Below are 17841 nucleotides of genomic sequence, written 5' to 3'. Positions count from 1 at the left end.
GCACCTTGCAGTCAAGCCCACCCTGTGGAGCACCTTCCCATCAGATGTCAAGTAAATAAACAACCATCTGACTTTTAAAAGACATCTGAAGGCAGCCCTATTTAGGGAAGTTTTTACTGTTTGATGTCTCACTGTGTTTTAGAATCATAGAATAGAATCATAGAATCATAGAGTTGGAAGAGACCACAAGGGCCATCGAGCCCAACCCCCTGCCAAGCAGGAAACACCATCAGAGCACTCCTATAGAATCATAGAATCATAGAGTTGGAAGAGACCATAAGGGATTAATTTGTTGGAAACCATAAATAGTGACTGGGGAAACCCAGTCACATCGGCAGCATATAAATAATAATAACAATAGGTTTCCGGCTACGTCACGAATTCAATGGTGGTAGCTCCTTGCTGCCCTCCGTGGGCAGCGAGGAGGTTCAGGCAGGGGAAAGGCAGGATTTATGAGCCAAAGCCTGTGTCTGCCAACTTGAAAGGCAGAGTGGGTGCAACTGGGAGTGTGTCCCTGCCATAGATGAGCCCCTGTCTCCGGCATGATTTGTGATTGAGTCCTCCATAATTCAGACAATTGGCATTAATCAAGAGGTGTTTCTGGACCAACATATGTTAATGGGCTGCAATCAGTCAGCTGCCGAAAGGACTGGGCTTGGCTCTTTGAAGGTATCTGAATGTTTTCTTCGAAGCTTGAGAATCCTTAAAACAGCCAGGAAAGGGAGGGCAAGGTGCTTTGAGCAGTCTTATGCTTTCAAGTACGTGGCTCCCAGTGCGTTTCCGAGCACAATTCAAAGTGTTGGTGCTGACCTTTAAAGCCCTAAATGGCCTCGGTCCAGTATACCTGAAGGAGCATCTCCACCCCCATCGTTCTGCCCGGACACTGAGGTCCAGCGCCGAGGGCCTTCTGGCGGTTCTCTCATTGCGAGAAGCAAAGCTACAGGGAACCAGGCAGAGGGCCTTTTCGGCAGTGGCGCCCACCCTGTGGAACGCCCTTCCAGCAGATGTCAAAGCGATAAACAACTACCTGACATTCAGAAGACATCTTAAGGCAGCCCTGTTCAGGGAAGTTTTTAACATGTGATATTTTACTGTATTTTTGGTTTCTATGGAAGCCGCCCAGAGTAGCTGGGGAGGCCCAGCCAGATGGGCGGGGTATAAATAATAAATTATTATTATTATTATTATTATTATTATTATTATTATTATTATTATTTCAAATGGTCCTTTGCTCTTTGAAGTTATCTGAATGTTTTCTTCGAAGCTTGAGAATCCTTACAGCAGCCAAGAAAGGGAGGGCAAGGTGCTTTGAGCAGTCTTATGCTTTTCAAATGGTCTTTTTTTCTGCATAACGGAAAGGACGCGTGTAGCCACTGTTATGTTATTCTGTTTGTTACTTCGGAAAAGAGGGGGGAGGCTTTTGATTTATGCTCAACAAAGAATTTAACAAGGTTTTATCATGCCTTCCCCGCTCAACCAAGGCTGCATGGACTTTATTTAAAATTATTCCTGGACTGGACTAGGAGTGCTGTTGGAAGAATGCAGTGAAAAAAGAATGAACTGCTGCTGAAAAGATCTGGCAACGAGGCTGAATTTGAAAAAAGATTTTGTTTTTAGCTGTGTGCCGAGGAAGAACTCCAGAGCAGAATTTTAATGGGGGAGTTTGGATATGCATTCCGTGAGTTATTTATGGCGTTAGCTCATATGCTAGTTGGTAAACAGCGGAAGGAATAGAATGTGACCTTGTACCATCCAGATAAACACTGCAAAGAGCTGAACAGTGGAAGATTGTAATTAACTCTCCCAGTACCCCAGGTCTGGAACAACAATGTATATGAAGGACTACACACATGAAATTGATTACTTATTTATAAGATGTAACGGAGGTGCTGTTTGTAAGGTGAAAAAAGCAGTCAGCTGGAAGAATGGTTTAATGGTAAGTGAAGGATGTCACCTGGACTCTAAATAAGAAATAATGCGGCAAATGATGATGATCATAAAATTTGGAACAGGAAACCTGATTTTAGGAAATTATATTAAATTGATTTCATTTGATTTTATTTGTAATAATTTGTAAAATTAATAAAAATAATTCAAAAATACTCTGGTTTCTCTTCAGATCGTATAAATCTTTCGCCTTTTACAAAAATAAATACAAACATAATTATTATTATTATTATGCTAGGCTGAAACAGATCCTTCAGTTGGTGCATGTATATGAGAGAGAATTGGCATAAAGAAAACGGATCGGGGTTGAAGTCCTCCTTTCTTGGTGCTACATGCCTTAATTTGGCCATTTTTTAAGCTAGAGGAGACCCATCTGAAAATCTCTCCTAGTTTTACACAAACCCCCCCCCCCAATTGATCAGTAGATTTGTCAGGTCGCAGGATCTCAGCTGAAGTTGTGGCGTTTTAGCCCTTTCTCAGATGGAGGAAACAGAGCCAAGTGTACAGGTTACATTGCTTGAGAGCTTTTGCTGTTTGCTCCATCGTGGAGCTACCTTTGAAGGTGACCCAGAAACTGCAATTAATCCAGAATGCGGCAGCTAGACTGGTGACTGGGAGTGGCCGCCGGGACCACATAACACCGGTTCTCAGAGATCTGCATTTGCTTCCAGTACGTTTCCGAGCACAATTCAAAGTGTTGGTGCTGACCTTTAAAGCCCTAAACGGCCTCGGTCCTGTATACCTGAAGGAGTGTCTCCACTCCCATCGTTCAGCCTGGACACTGAGATCCAGCACCGAGGGCCTTCTGGCGGTTCCCTCATTGCGAGAAGTGAGGCTACAGGGAACCAGGCAGAGGGCCTTCTCGGTAGTGGCACCCGCCCTGTGGAACACCCTCCCATCAGATGTCAAAGAGATAAACAACTACCTGACATTCAGAAGCCATCTTAAGGTAGCCCTGTTCAGGGAAGTTTTTAATATTTAACGCTGTACTGTTTTTAACACTTGATTGGGAGCCGCCCAGAGTGGCTGGGGAAACTCAGTCAGATGGGCGGGGTATAAATAATAAATTATTATCATCATCATCATCATCATCATCATCATCATCATCATCATCATCATCATCCATCTCTATTGGATTCCATCCTGAGCCACCTAGCAAAGCCAAACTCAATGGAATTAATAACCCCCATTAGTTAGGCATGGCTGGCTGTTTAAGGAATGGGAAAAGGGCTGCTGCAGCCGCAACTACTACAACCCTGAGGAGGCAAAAGCTTCTCAAATTCTGGGCCACGCTTTGTGCAACTTGTTTTTTTCCATATAGGGAAGAGAAGGTTTCATCAAATGCCTGAACTGTGGTGCCATGAGGAGGATAAACATCTGGGGCTCAGTCCTGATTTAAATGCATATGAGAATGAGCTTCATGCAGTTTTACTTATCTACTGTTGATAACATATCAAACACTGGTGTTCTTTTTTTAAAAAATCAGCACTAACTAGAATTTGTTCAATTATTTTTCTTAATAGCCTTATGCATATTTTACATGTAAGACCCATCATTAAATATTAGGTTCTTGAAGCAACTGCTGCCACAACCTTAATTATTGCACTATTGGAACATGTATTATTTATATATTTTTAAAAAAATCTGGGAGAGCCATTTTAATTGAATTAGGCCTGCTAGCATTACTGCAATAAAACCTTAAAGATTTCACATTTGTCATATCTGACAGCCAATCACAGATTCTACTGCGATCTTAAGTGAAACCTGACCAGTTCCTCAAAATAGCTCTCAGGTTTTGTTCCAGAGAAGCTATTTTTTAAATATGTTTTGACTATGTAAAATTTCAATCTATCACACCTTCAAATGTTTTCTTCACACTGACATGCAAGGCACAAGGAATCAGGTGAAGAAGTTGTGCTCTCTGAAAATTCTACTGGTCTAAGAGTCTTAAATAGTTATAGCTTAGCCAATAATCAGCCTGCTCAAGACACAAGACAGATATAACACATATGGGGCCAAAAAATTTAAAGCAAGTTTTGTGGCATAATCATGCCCTGCATTTCTGATCTTTTATGGGGTGTGATGTGCCACCCACCTTCTCAACTTTCAAATATTATCAAGCCTTTCTTGAAATCACATTTTTCTGCAATTGCCCCGCTATTTACAAACTGCACCAGTCTGCACACAACCCAACACTTACACTACGGTAAAGGCGGAAAGGCTTGCTTGCGCAAAGGGAAATATTCAGGTCAGTGAGTCACACCTTCAGGGTAGTACTAAATGGTCAAACCTCTAAAATATAGTTCCCAACACTGGTTATTGTGAAAAACTAACAATAGGAATTACATTTTATCACATTTTAAGTAAAACACGTTAACTACTTACAAGGTTCTGAGTTTGGGCATATGGTTGAAACTTGCCACTGAAAGACGTGTGATGTTGTTATTGTTGAGAGTGCTGTAAAACATTAAGGACAGGTACACATTTTCACAATTCTAAGAATATTTGAAGAAACATCTGAAACAGACTGACTTTTAAAAAATATAGTGGTGGTCAGAAGTCTCACCGCGGCTATTGTTTCCAGCAGTCTTCAAAGGCAGCCTTGGATAGGTAACCTTGCAGCAGTTCAATCAAGGTATACTAACACATTAGCCACCACGGCCAAGTCTCTAATTTTCTTAAACTTTAGTGGAAGTTAAATTATGTTTTTGACATTCAGTACTAAGTACGTCTCCGTTATTGTATCAACAGGTGCTAAAGAGACTTCGCTTGTGCATACCAACACTAACCTTAAACAGACATGGAACTATATTACTGTGTTTATGATTTAACTATGTTTAGGATCAGGATGAAAACTCTGATCATGAAAAACTTCTCATGGCCGATGCTATTTTGAGATGGAAATGCTCATCGGATGTAAAAGAGGAAAACTGAAATTTGTACTCAATACAATATTAGCACGAAGCAAATGCATTTGAAAGTAAGTTAAATCAATTGCCCTGATCCAGTTAAGAAGATCTTGACACATAAATGAATGTGTATGAGTAAGCTTGCATGTACAAGACATTTGGTGGATTGGGACAGTGTCTAAATAGTTAACATTCAGTAAAAATGATAAGGGAAGATGATCAACTAAGTGCTGAGTTGCATGATCTGCCTTTATGGAAATGTTAGGTTTTTTTAAAAAAAATAATTTTCAAGCACCCTCATCCTGCAGGAGTTTTGCTGGCCTCAAAAAAAGCATCTCCTGAAAAAAAAGCCCAATGTAAGTGAGACAAACAATCTTTTCCCCTATGGAAAAGAGGGGAAGAGGAAATGAAAGGTACCGTAGTTTCTCTCCCTTCTGCAGCTTTGGCAGAAGTTGCCAGCAGCATCCAGGAGCTGCCAGAACATCCTACAAAAGCTCAGCATGAACAAGAGAATAGGTCAGGGACCTAGCACTAGTTAGCCAAGTCAAAATTCATAAACACCTGTATAAATCTATTATGCTATGAGCCAACAAAGGAGGATGCTATAAGAACAGTGTGTGGCAGGTGTATGTGTCCTAAACCTAAAATAATGCATTTTTCTTTCAATATATATATAGCTTTTCATATCACTCCGAAGGAAGCTGTAATCTGAAAAGCTTATTTATTTATAATACTGTAAAATGGCAGCCGTGAACGGAAGCTGGGGCAGAAAGATGGCTACCCCAAAGGTGAGCAGAATCACAACAGAGCAAGATATCTGTAATGGTTCTAGGGGTTGCTCGTGCGTAAGCCGGTGCTTATTTCCCCGTCTGGGTGCAAACACCTAGCTGGGTTGCCTAAGTGAAACTTTTCAGTCCGGACAGCCACTCACTCGTGGCTGACTCAATCACTGGCAGAATCCCGTCAGTGGGCGTTTCTTAAACTTCTTCCAGCAAAGAAGCTCTTTGACGCCTAGTCTCCTCCTACTCTCTCTGCGCGAAAGCCTTCTGCGTAAGGAGAGCATGGGCAGCGGAGGACCCCTACTCTCCCTGCTGGTCCCCGGCAAGGAGTCATGGGACCGCCTCGCCGCTTCCCCCATCTGCCCCCCTTCTCCACTGGTGCTACGCTGATTCTCTTCCCCAGAAGATGGGCTGCTTCTCCCGATCCCTGGACGCTCTCTGGAATCCCTCTGGCTTTTGCTCTCTCCCTCCGGCACTGATGGCAGTTCCCTGACAATATCCATTATATGAACTATGTGATCCCAACATTGCATTTCCAAAGCATGGATTTTAAGAAAAGATGTTGACAAGACAAGTGACTGGCACCTTCAAGGAGAGTAATAGGGGAAAGATGCAATACGGTTTGGATCCAGCGGAGCTGGTCCTGCTATATAGCAGCATGCAGTGACCTGCTTCTGGAGGTAAAGTCAGGAAGTGGTGTCAGAATAGTGCAGTTTTGGTCCTAGGGTGGGGTTTTTGTATGTTTGTAAGGGAAAGGGAAAGGGACTTAGGCTCTGCTTCCGGTAGAGAGAGGTATTGGGCTGACACTCTCTTCCTGCAACTAATAAAGCTTTGATAGAGGAAATGTCTTTGGATCCAACCCTAGGCAACTGAAAAATGAAATTAATAATAACAACAATACTAAATAATAATAATTTCAAAAGGAAGTACATTTAATAACAACAACAGCTTCACATGCTATTAAAAGTGTCAGAATTGTTTACATTTTTTTTTAATAGGGGGAAAGCCAAGAAAGGCCTGAGCATCTTCAATGGATAAGGAATGCAGACTGACCATTGTGGGGAACAGAAAACTAAGTAGGGAAGGAGGAAATTAAACTGAGTATCTGGGAAGAAGACATAGCTAACCGGGACCACTCTGCTCTGAAGTGTTCTGCGGCAGGTTCTACTTGTAATATTAATAACACCAAAACAGACAGACACCTGCAATCGACGGACACCTGCAATCTTAACTCAATAACATGGAAGGTGTTTTTGTCAACTAATATCAAATGCCTATGAACATGGCTTAAGTGAAAGATGACAGGGTTTATGCCACTGTCAAGACTTGTGAAACAACTCTTGTTGTGGAGGGTGTGGAGAACTGCTTCAAAATATTGAGTTTGCCCTTATCAGTGTCACCAGTCTAATGAAAACCGCCCTGCAAGTCTGTGAAAATCCAAACTCTTATTATTTCCTTACTGTGTAGAAAAAATAAATAAATGCATTCTTAGTAAAAAGGAACAAAGTGATCCTGACATGCTCAAGAATCATTTAATAGCTCCATGGATGGGACAGTGTTCTGATGTACCTTTCAATTAATTTTAGCGCTGATTGTTCTACAAATTGTTGGCACAATAGGCTGGATGCTATCCTGTATCTGCCAAAATATTTCTAGCTGCTATGTGCATCCTGAGTAATGCAACAAACCCGTATGAAGCTAATAAGCAAATAACTATATATGTACTCTGAAAAAGCATGCAATTTGCTATCAAAACAGGTGTGCACTTGTAAGACCTACAGGGATTTGTGTTGCAAAGCTAGTCTTGTTGAAGTCTATGGTATTCCCCAGAACAAGAACTTATTTCATGGGTCCATGGACCAGCTGCCAGAACACATGACATCAATGACCTATGACATTTCACAGTCGGTTCATCTCCACCTCCAACCTCCCGACGTCACAAAATGTTCCTGTAATCTGTTTACTCTTTCTTCTTTCCTGGGTTCAAGTAACCCCACAGTTATCAGTACAGAAAAATGTTTCCCTTTCCCAGTGGCGTAGCGTGGGTTGTCAGCACCCGGGGCAAGGCAAGTAATTTGCGCCCCCTAACCCGTGGATTTGCGCCCCCTAACCCTAACCCCCGAATGCTGCGCCCAGTGCGGCCGGCCCCCCCTGCACCCCCACGCTACGCCACTGTCCTTTCCTTTTTTCTTTTTTGCAATTTGGCTCCTGAATTTGACCACATTGTGACAGTTCTCAGAGCCATTGTTTTCCTCTGCCATTTCCATACTATTTGACTGATCTCCATCCACACACACACCGCCAGCAGCAGGGGAAAATTAAAAACAGGAGGTTGTGATTTCAAAACCACAGTAGCAGGCACAGGACGAATTCATTGGCAGAAGTGCTACCTAAAACCCTTCCAAGTGTTCTTTTTGAATGGTCTGAATTTCAATTTGGCTGTTTTAATAAGACATAAACTGCATTGCCATTCACAGGAAGCATTTCCTCCTTCCTCACATCTTTTTGTTGTTATTAGAAATTTTATTAGAAATAGTTATTAGAAATATACCAAGTCTACGGTTAAAACTTTGGGGAAAACCTGTCCGTAAAGCATGTGTGTGTGTATGTGTGTGTGTATGTGTATATATATACAAGCCTGCTACACATACATATATATAATGCATTCCATGAACTTTGCTCTATTAAAAACAAATGTGATTAATCAAATAGAAAACATAAGTGGTTAACTTCAAGCTGTTAACAGATTTAGGAAGTTGGTCCTTCGCTTCCGCTCATCCCGCACACACATTATTAAACGTCAATATACACAATTTCAAAAGTAACAAAATCTACAGAATATTAGAACGTGGTTTTTTTAATGAATTTTCTTAATTGTTCTTTGCTATGTAGATAGCCATGCCCAGCTACCAGTCATGCATAGCTGTTCCTATAACGATGTGCACATTTAGGCTCATTACCTTCTTATGGGATGCCATACTGTTTTATGGTGAACTGATCCAGCAACAAACAGAGCTTTTGCCACAAATGGGCATGAGTATGGATAGTATCCAATTAAGAGACTGGATATACATGATGCACTAACTTAACAGAGTACTATGAAAGCACATTGGGAAGGCGTGGCCTGACTTTCATTGCATAAGATTTTACATGGGACAGGTTCCATAGCTTACTAGGAGATTAAAGTTTTATATGAACAGTGGAAAGTGTAATATACTACTTCATCCAGGATTAGAAATTCTTTGGCAGCTGATAAAATAATGTAGTTCATGTGTGAATGGCATACGACCCACCTGAAAACTTAAATAATCCAAATGTTTTTACATTAAAAAGTATTTTCACTTTACAATATTATTCGCTCTATGATATATATAGAAGACCTAAAAATTCTTATAACATTGTAATACCTCATCTTGAATAAAATGCAAGGAGTGGTACAATTGTTTTTACATGCAAACTAGCGTTAACTGTGATTTACTATTGTAGCTGGACAGAAGGGACTAGCTCTGAATTTGCCAAATAATGATAATATTTATTGCTCTCCATCTGGGCTTCTGGGTTCCTTTTATTTAAAAATAAAATAAAATCTGAAAACGACTTTCTGATTTTGAAATCTACTAACAAGAATCTCCTTTAGAACTAATTTAGCATTGCGCCTTCTGGTTGTTTTTAAAACGATTAAATCAAAGCAACGAATGGCACATTTGCATAGGGCATTGTATACTGACAGAGAAAATAAGTTATTTAAAATGTGTCGCCAATGAACACGCAATCCTGACTGATGGCATATTTCACGATTATGTGCCATTTTAAAAAAATAATAATAGACATTTTATTCCTTACATTTACTGTCTTATTTCAGAGGCAGTAAGGTTTTTATTTATTCATCATTGATGTAATAATGATTACAGTTAAAATGCAGGAAGAGGGAAACTGTTAGGGTACTAGGCTGTACCCACTTTCAGTTAAATGAAGATAAGCTATACATCACTGGTATGACAATTTAAAAGGAACTTAAGGTCCTATCTTGCCTACCTGCTTATTTCTACAAAACTCCTATTGACTTCTATGAAGCTATTCCACAGTGAACAGCTTGCAGGCAGCAGGTCAGGAACAAAAATCAATTGCAAGAAAAACTGAGTATGGAAAGCCACAGCTCTTGAAAACATCACACACCCATCTCCCAGAAAATTTGCTTTGTGAAAGCTGCTAATGTGTATTCAAGGCTTTGGAATGTGTTCATTACACAAAGATTATGATTGAAAAGAGGGGAATAGTTGTGTGGATCTGCACTATGGAAAATGGGCTTACAAGAATACATTGAATCGTAAAACCCTTTATTTATTTCCATAAGGAAGTTACTTTGCCCTTACATGGTTGTACCTGACAAATGTGATGATTTTGTAAAAAAAAAAAGGGGGGGGATTATCTCAACTCTTTCCATGTGCTTACAATATTTTATCAAGCAATATTCTAATGCATCATTTTTATTCTAATACATCATTTCATTCAAACGTTTTGATACGAGATGAGCGTCTGCATTTGGACTCCTCTGTTTTAAAAAGTAAGAGAGACAAGCAGTTTACTTACAGCACTTCCAGATCACGGAGAGCCCTAAATGCCCCATCTTCAATGCAGCTGATCTGGTTGTAATCCAGTTGCCTGTTAAATAGATTAGGAGGCGATATGTGAAAGAGATGAAGGCTGGCAGCACTGTGGATAAGAAAGCCTCCTTAAGAGATAAGGCTTGAAAGGTAGGCCACACTAACTGAAATGCACTCCCCAAATACACTCATCTGCTTAAGAATGTCACACACCATTCTGGTCCTGATGCTGCCACCAAAGTCTCTTTTTGTTCCGAACTGCGTGTGCAAAAACACGACAGCCTTGGGAAAGCTCCAGTAAATAATAACTGCACCTTATATTAAATGCCAAAGGAATGCAATTTCATTACATCAAGAAAAGCTATCCATTAAAAGCTCTCAGCGTCATCTCGCTGAAACAATTTCATTAAGGTAAAGGGCTGTAAATCACTTAATGTCACACGCATCCCCTCAGTGACCTAACAGAATCCATTTATCAGAGAAGCCCAGCTGCATGTTAATTTCACTATCCTTGGCGAACAGGAGAGAGACCACCCTTAGTTCCATAAAGGCAGAATTCCACATCCTTAGGCGTGCATATGATGCTCATAGCATTCCCCCAGTTCCCTTCTGAATAAAACCAATTCATATTCTTGTTCGTGAAAGCAATCCTTAGTGTATGACTCCTACAGTTTATATTCTTCATGAAGCTATGTAGATAAGATGCAATGAAGGAGCACAGAAATTCTAGGCATAAAAATCACCAGGGCTGCCCATACATTATTAATCTTCAAGTATTAAGGTATGAAAAATTTAGACTCAGTTTTCTGAAGATTATTACCTTCCCCGGTTCAGATCATTACTACATTGGCAACTGCCTCATTTGGGGTGTGGTATTGAATGGCGGATTGATACATTTTCATACAAAGAGCAAAACCCAAATCTCTGGTTGAAATAACCCAGAGCGCCATTTCTGTAAACATAACAATGAAAATTAAAACCTGTGAGATTTGCTTCTAAGCAAAACTCTTTGGCAAAGAGGTGCAGTTTCTACTGACTTGCTTCACTGAGGCAAGATCTGCACTGGCAAAGCTACATCTTCTGAAGTAACACTATTACAATATTTTAGGCAGCATCCTGCTTTTAGGACATTGTTTAGTAAATTGTACCTACAACACAGGGCCAACACTTACTCTCAGAGAGAGAAAGAGAGAGAATATACAACATAACATAATGCTACCATAACATCAATAACAACTGGTTGCGCGTCAAGGTCCCCAAGACACCCCCCCCCCAAAGAAAAACACAATTGACACTTAATTTTTGTTTAAGGTTTTTGGCATAATTTTGGCCACAACTTTATTCAAATTACAGCAACGTGAGTGGTTGCTTAGGCATTGGTAGCACTAACTGACTCCGCACGGGGACAGCTCTGACATTCACCCCCCCCCGCGAAGTCAGCAAGGGTAAGTTACCTGGGGAGAGAGACGGGACTGGGAACCATGTCTCATCTCTCCCCAGATGCTCCCAGGGGCTTGCATGGCCCTAGCCCCTTGTCAGGGGGTTTCGGACAAAAGCATGGGGAGCCCCTGGGTTCCTTTAACGGTAAACCCTTGAAGCAGCAGCAGCATTTTGGAGGGGCAGGCACAGCCAAATCCATGCCCCTTCACCACCAGCAGCATTTTGGAGGGGCAGGCACAGCCGAATCCATACCCCTTCACCACCAGCAGCATTTTGGAGGGGCAAGCACAGCCGAATCCATACCCCTCCACCAACCAATTCCAAGACCAATGCCTAACCGCAAACCTTACAAGTTGTGACGATTTGCTACGCAGTAGGCAAAAACCAAGTGGCACACACTAATCAGCCAAATGGACAAAATTCCTACTGGGCCCCTGCCCCAAAGCAGACGACCCCATGACAGGCATAGCAAGGTCAAGCAAACAGCCTAAAATTAAGGAAGGGAGGGCGGGTGATCCGAAGTAAGCAGCGAAAAAAGGAAGTTCCTCGCTGCAAGCATTGTATTTAACAAATAGGGCTGTCAATCAACAAATGGCAACATCTAGATTTCCCCAGTAACAGCCCGCCCCTGCTTAAAGGATGGCCAAACCATTTGCCTAGTAACAGTGAGGTGTCTTGTCAGCCCCGCCCGCAACCTGTGCTCTCCATGAGGGAGAACACACTTTGCTTAAAAGAATTACATTCCAAAGCAAATTTGTATGTCAACCCTCTTGATAGAACAATAGTTTTCCTGTATTACTTTGATACTGGGATCTGCGCCTTTTAACTTGCTCATAAATGATCCAGAGTTAGGAGTGAGCAGCGAGGTGAGCAAGTTTGCTCATAACTGTAATTGTTCAGGGTTGTTAAAACAAAGAAGAATGGTAAATTGTTCCAAAAGGAATTCTCCAAACTAGGTGAATGGGTGGTAAAATGAAAAATGCAATTCGAGGTAAACAGGTGCAAATCTTAATTTTACATATACGCTCATAGGGTCTCAACGGGTGGATGACTTAGCAGGAATGGGATGTTGGAATCACTATTGACTCACCTGTGCCTTTTTGCATCCTCCCTTTCATGCCTACACTTACTGAATACTTCACTCATTATGTCCTTGCAAAATTACTAAGATCCGAAGAACAGCTATTGTGAGAGGCAGCAGGGATCTAGATTCAGTGTCCTCATTTCTCTACCCAAAATTTGAGCGTTGGGGCTTTAACCTACATTGGCTGCTTGTATCGATGCCACACCATACAGTCCTGTCCCCCGCTATTTTCCAACAGCCAGTTTCTGTCCTATACTTCTTTTAAAAACCCATTTCACTTTCATGGAACCGCAAATGAGCTAATGCAAATATTATTATTTTTATCACACAATGTGTACAAACATTTTTTGTGTGTTTGCTTTTTATTTCTACATTTCATGCAGCAATGTGTGCATTTGTGTTACGGAACCGTAACAATGAATAATACAGTGCTGTACAGCAGGGGTGGCAACCCTTTTCTGGTTCAAGGGCTGAATTGACAGTCCCATCTCTGTGGGCCACACACAAGCAGTGGGAATGGCTAGTGTGTACCTGAACACACCACACATACACAGGTATCCAGGCACTCAGCATACTCTTCCTCCATCTTTCCTGCCCCCCGCCTTTCTCTGCACACTCAGTGTTTCTGGGCTTCCCCATTCTAGTACTGGTGTTGTGGCTGGCTGAAAATGCTGCCTTTTAACTTCACACAGATCATTCTGTGCAAAGTAAAAGCCACTGCTTCTTTCCCCACTACAACTTTGTTCTGTGAAAGGTGGAAATGCTGCCTTTCACTCTTATAAACAGCAGGCAGGGCACTTTATCCCCTGCTCAGATCTGCAGCAGCTTGGTGGGCCAGGTGCAGCCTGCATGTCACCCCTCCAAAGAGGAATAAAGTTCTATATGAAGTGCTGTATGGAACAACACCTGTTTCTAACTGACTGCAGGAAAGCTGCATGCCAGGAGTGCTAAAGAGCTACAGTACGTAAGAAGCCCTTGAATTTGGGATTACCTCTACATGGCTTAGGGACGCGGATGGCGCTGTGGTCTAAACCACAGAGCCAAGGGCTTGCCAATCAGAAGGTCAGTGGTTTGGATCCCCAAGACAGGGTGAGCTCCCATTGTTCGGTTCCAGCTCCTGCCCACCTAGCAGTTCGAAAGCACGTCAAAGTGCAAGTAGATAAATAGGTACCGCTGTGGCGGGAAGGTAAACGGTGTTTCCGTGCACTGCTCTGGTTCGCCAGAAGTGGCTTAGTCATGCTGGCCACATGACCTGGAAGCTGTACGCTGGCTTCCTCAGCCTATAGAGCGAGGTGAGCACTGCAACCCCAGAGGTGTCTGCGACTGGACTTAACGGTCAGGGGTACCTTTACGTTTACTACAAGGCTTCATTGTAACTTGAGAGGCAGTAGGACTGGAAGCAAGAGTATTTGCAGGCATGATCAAGGACTGTATACCCTCAGAAATATACTCCCTAGGAGTTCAGTCCATTGGGATTAATGGAAGAAGTACAAGGGTGCAGTATTGCTCTTACACTGTTCTCATTCACTTGCACAATAAAATTTCACACTGTATTGTTCCCTATTTTTCCTGTATTCTTCACTGCAGTATGTTACTTGTCTGCTAGAACAATCATTTTCTAGACACTGCAGTTAATCATTTTGGTGCAATGTTTGTGTTGCAGAGTATTTTTTTAAAAATTCCCAGGCACTTTCCATTTTAACTAATTAAGGGCATTTAACAATTTAGTTAATAGGCTTTTTATTTTAAAGGGCCAAAATAATATATCCAGTACAGTTCTCTAACCTCCAGAGTAATTTATCTAAGCCATTTAAATTAGTACAATGGCATGAAATGTTATCCCCTGACACAACACAAAAGAGAAATTGTTTCCAGACAAATTGGTAAAATCTTTTAATGCCATCAAATTTGCCTAATGCAGTCTGCAGGTTAATCTGTAAAAGGGTGAGCAGTATGTTGGCCCCATATCTTATTATCCTTAGCTGTCAATGTATAAATCAGCACTGACACAGCTGCTCCTAAATCATCCATATTATACACAAAGGGAAAGATTTAACGGCACAGAAAGCACTCGAGCAAATCTTGTCCTACAAGAGCTGAAAGGCAGATTTCTTCTCCTAAATTGGCATGAGTTCAGGTGCATCTGAAAAAAAGAAGAAGTTGGGGGGTCCTTCTTTTAATGATGTCTTCCAAACACTGCTGTAGCCGAGGCTGGATAGCAGTTTTCAAACTTGCTGCTTTCCCACATTTTTTTCCTGTTCACTCTGGGATAAAACTTGGCACAAACCATTTTCTTGGCAGCAAGACTGCTGATTAAAATGTAGTGTTTTTTCTCTTTGTTTCATGTTCTTTGAGGTAGCGTGGAATAGCGGCAACTGATTTTGAAAAGGCTATTGAGAGTATACTGGTCAGAGAGAAAAATATCAATGCAAAAGTTATTTAAGAAGTTGCCACTGGCTGAAGAAACCCTCCCCCTTCTATCGCCAAATCTTATCCTTTACTCAGCAGGGAAGGTATTCTTAAGAGTGTCAACAAACCCAAATACTAAATAAAAATTAGGCAAAATACTAGTCTGATTGAATAACATGGTAACAGCTGAGGTGTAAGAATCAAACTCTTTCCTCCTAATATGTTTAGTGATCCTAGTAGGCCTATTGGAAAGTAGTGTATGTCTTTCTGACTGTGTTTTTAAGATCCCTGCCAGTTAAATAATGTTTTCTCTATCCAAAAATGCAAATACTTAAAAAAAAAATTAAAAATGAAGCTATTGTGAGGTTGTTAAAATTATTTGTTGTTGTTGTTTAGTCGTTTAGTCGTGTCCAACTCTTCGTGACCCCATGGACCAGAGCACGCCAGGCACTCCTGTCTTCCACTGCCTCCTGCAGTTTGGTCAAACTCATGCTGGTAGCTTCGAGAACACTGTCCAACCATCTCGTCCTCTGTCGTCCCCTTCTCCTTGTGCCCTCCCCCTTTCCCAACATCAGGGTCTTTTCTAGGGAGTCTTCTCTTCTCATGAGGTGGCCAAATAATGGAGCCTCAGCTCCACGATCTGTCCTTCCAGTGAGCACTCAGGGCTGATTTCCTTCAGAATAGATAGGTTTGATCTTCTTGCAGTCCATGGGACTCTCAAGAATCTCCTCCAGCGCCATAATTCAAAAGCATCAATTCTTTGGCGATCAGGCGTCTTTATGGTCCAGCTCTCACTTCCATACTGGGAAAACCATAGCTTTAACTATACGGACCTTTGCTGGCAAGGTAATGTCTCTGCTTTTTAAGATGCTGTCTAGGTTTCTCATTGCTTTTCTCCCAAGAAGCAGGTGTCTTTTAATTTCATGACTGCTGTCACCATCTGCAGTGATCATGGAGCCCAAGAAAGTAAAATCTCTCACTGTCTCCATTTCTTCCCCTTCTATTTGCCAGGAGGTGATGGGACCAGTGGCCATGATCTTTGTTTGTTTGATGTTGAGCTTCAGACCATATCTGAATTATGGATATATGGAATTCTCATGTAAAGGACCCCTGGATGGTTAAGTTCAGTCAAAATTGACTTTCAGGCTGAGGGAACCAGTCTTTGTCTGCAGGCAGCTTTCCATGTTATACGGTCAGCATGACTAAACCATGCTAGGTTGGCAGGATCTGGGACAGAGCAATGGGAGCGATTGTGCAGATTCGAACTGCCAACCTTATGATCAGCAAGCCCAAGAGGCTCGGAGGCTTACCATAGCACCACTTGTAAAGCAGATGCTGAGCCGCCTCTCAGAGCCCACAGCTGGCTCTCTGCAGGCAAAGATCCTCCTATCCCAAGAGGAGAAGAAGAAGACGCAAAGTGTTGTATTATAATGAATAGAAGCAGAGAGAAAGAACTTGGTACCAAGGGAAAAACCAGTGCGATGAAGGGCCAGGAAGCCTTATTCAAGAAATCTCCAGGGGTACCACACACTGTTTCTGCAGTATGGACACCAGAGGAGATCTTGGACTATAGCAACTGTTCATAATAAAGTCTTACTTCTAATTTGCCAGCTTGGGGAAACTCTACTTGTTCTTTTTTTAAAAAGCCTTGTGCATACATCTTCTCTACAGAAACCTGAATTGCCATGGGGAGCAGTCTAAAATGCATGAAAATCTTCACATGCAAATCACTGTGTGTGGGGTTTATTCATTTCACAAAGTGCATAAAGTCTGGTTATATGGGTTTCATGTACCTTTTTGAACTATTGTGACGATCCGTTAAATGTTTATAGCCCTGCCTCCCAATAAATCCTAAATCCACATAAGGGGTTTGACGCCAGCAATTGTCTGTGCCCTTTTTTAAAAAAAATAACTGCTGTATAAAGTCTGCCCACCTTGTGGGCGTCATCTTCCTCCGAGTCTCATTTTTATTACGTAACACAAAGCAATACAGTAATGTTTCTGTTCATTTATGAAACATTACTGTAAATATTTTTCATTATCTAAACATATTAAGCTTCTTTAATATTTCATTTCAAATATATGTGCATCAGAGAATTGTCCTTAGACTTTAGAAATTATCAAGAATACCTGTGACAGCTTTCCTCAAGGATTCTGCAAGCAATAACTTTATTTACCCTTTCCAAACACATATACTACTGATCACATATATTGACACATATTATCTCTTTTTCACCCCCAGTTGAGAGTGCACAAAACACCACAGGGGTTCTTTATTAAGTTCCTCTGAAAGCATTAGCACTTCAATCATGTAACTCCCTGCTGTCTCACACTTCTTTCTCCTGCTAGAGTTATATATTCAAATCAATGGGTGGTGTTTAGAAATACTTCTGCGCTCCAGTTGTAGCTACATACTGCAGACAAAATGTTATTACCATTTCTGTCCAAAGTCAAGCTAAGGTTGAAAGGAAAAATCTAAGATTTACTTATCATCCTTGGGGTTTTTCTTTTACCTAATGAACTTATTAGTTATCAGTGGTGGTCAGGCCATTGGTTTGTTCTCTTTAATTTTCTGTTTATAATTGTCTGTTCCCCACAATTTTGCACTGTATAAAAAAAGAAATGGTTCATCTCTTTGATATCTAAATGGTAAATGCAGCTCTCAAAGA

At 41.4% G+C, this 17841-nt stretch overlaps 1 protein-coding gene across 6 annotated transcripts in view; it reads right to left on the bottom strand.

The window, feature by feature from the left end:
* Positions 1-17841, bottom strand: part of SLIT2 (slit guidance ligand 2) — a 235105-nt gene that overhangs the window by 84206 nt on the left and 133058 nt on the right. For all 6 annotated transcript variants that reach the window (XM_081876193.1, XM_081876194.1, XM_081876196.1 and 3 more), the window contains exons 6-7: positions 10226-10297; positions 4333-4404 (exon numbers count right to left, since the gene is read on the bottom strand). In XM_081876193.1, the coding sequence (XP_081732319.1) occupies positions 4333-4404; positions 10226-10297 (144 nt within the window). The remainder of the gene's footprint in view (positions 1-4332; positions 4405-10225; positions 10298-17841) is intronic.

Source organism: Podarcis erhardii, assembly GCF_964252035.2.
Source record: "Podarcis erhardii genome assembly, chromosome: 9".
In the NCBI taxonomy this organism is placed as follows: domain Eukaryota; kingdom Metazoa; phylum Chordata; class Lepidosauria; order Squamata; family Lacertidae; genus Podarcis; species Podarcis erhardii.
Note: the sequence above shows the minus strand (reverse complement) of the source record. Positions and strands in the feature narration are given on the sequence as shown.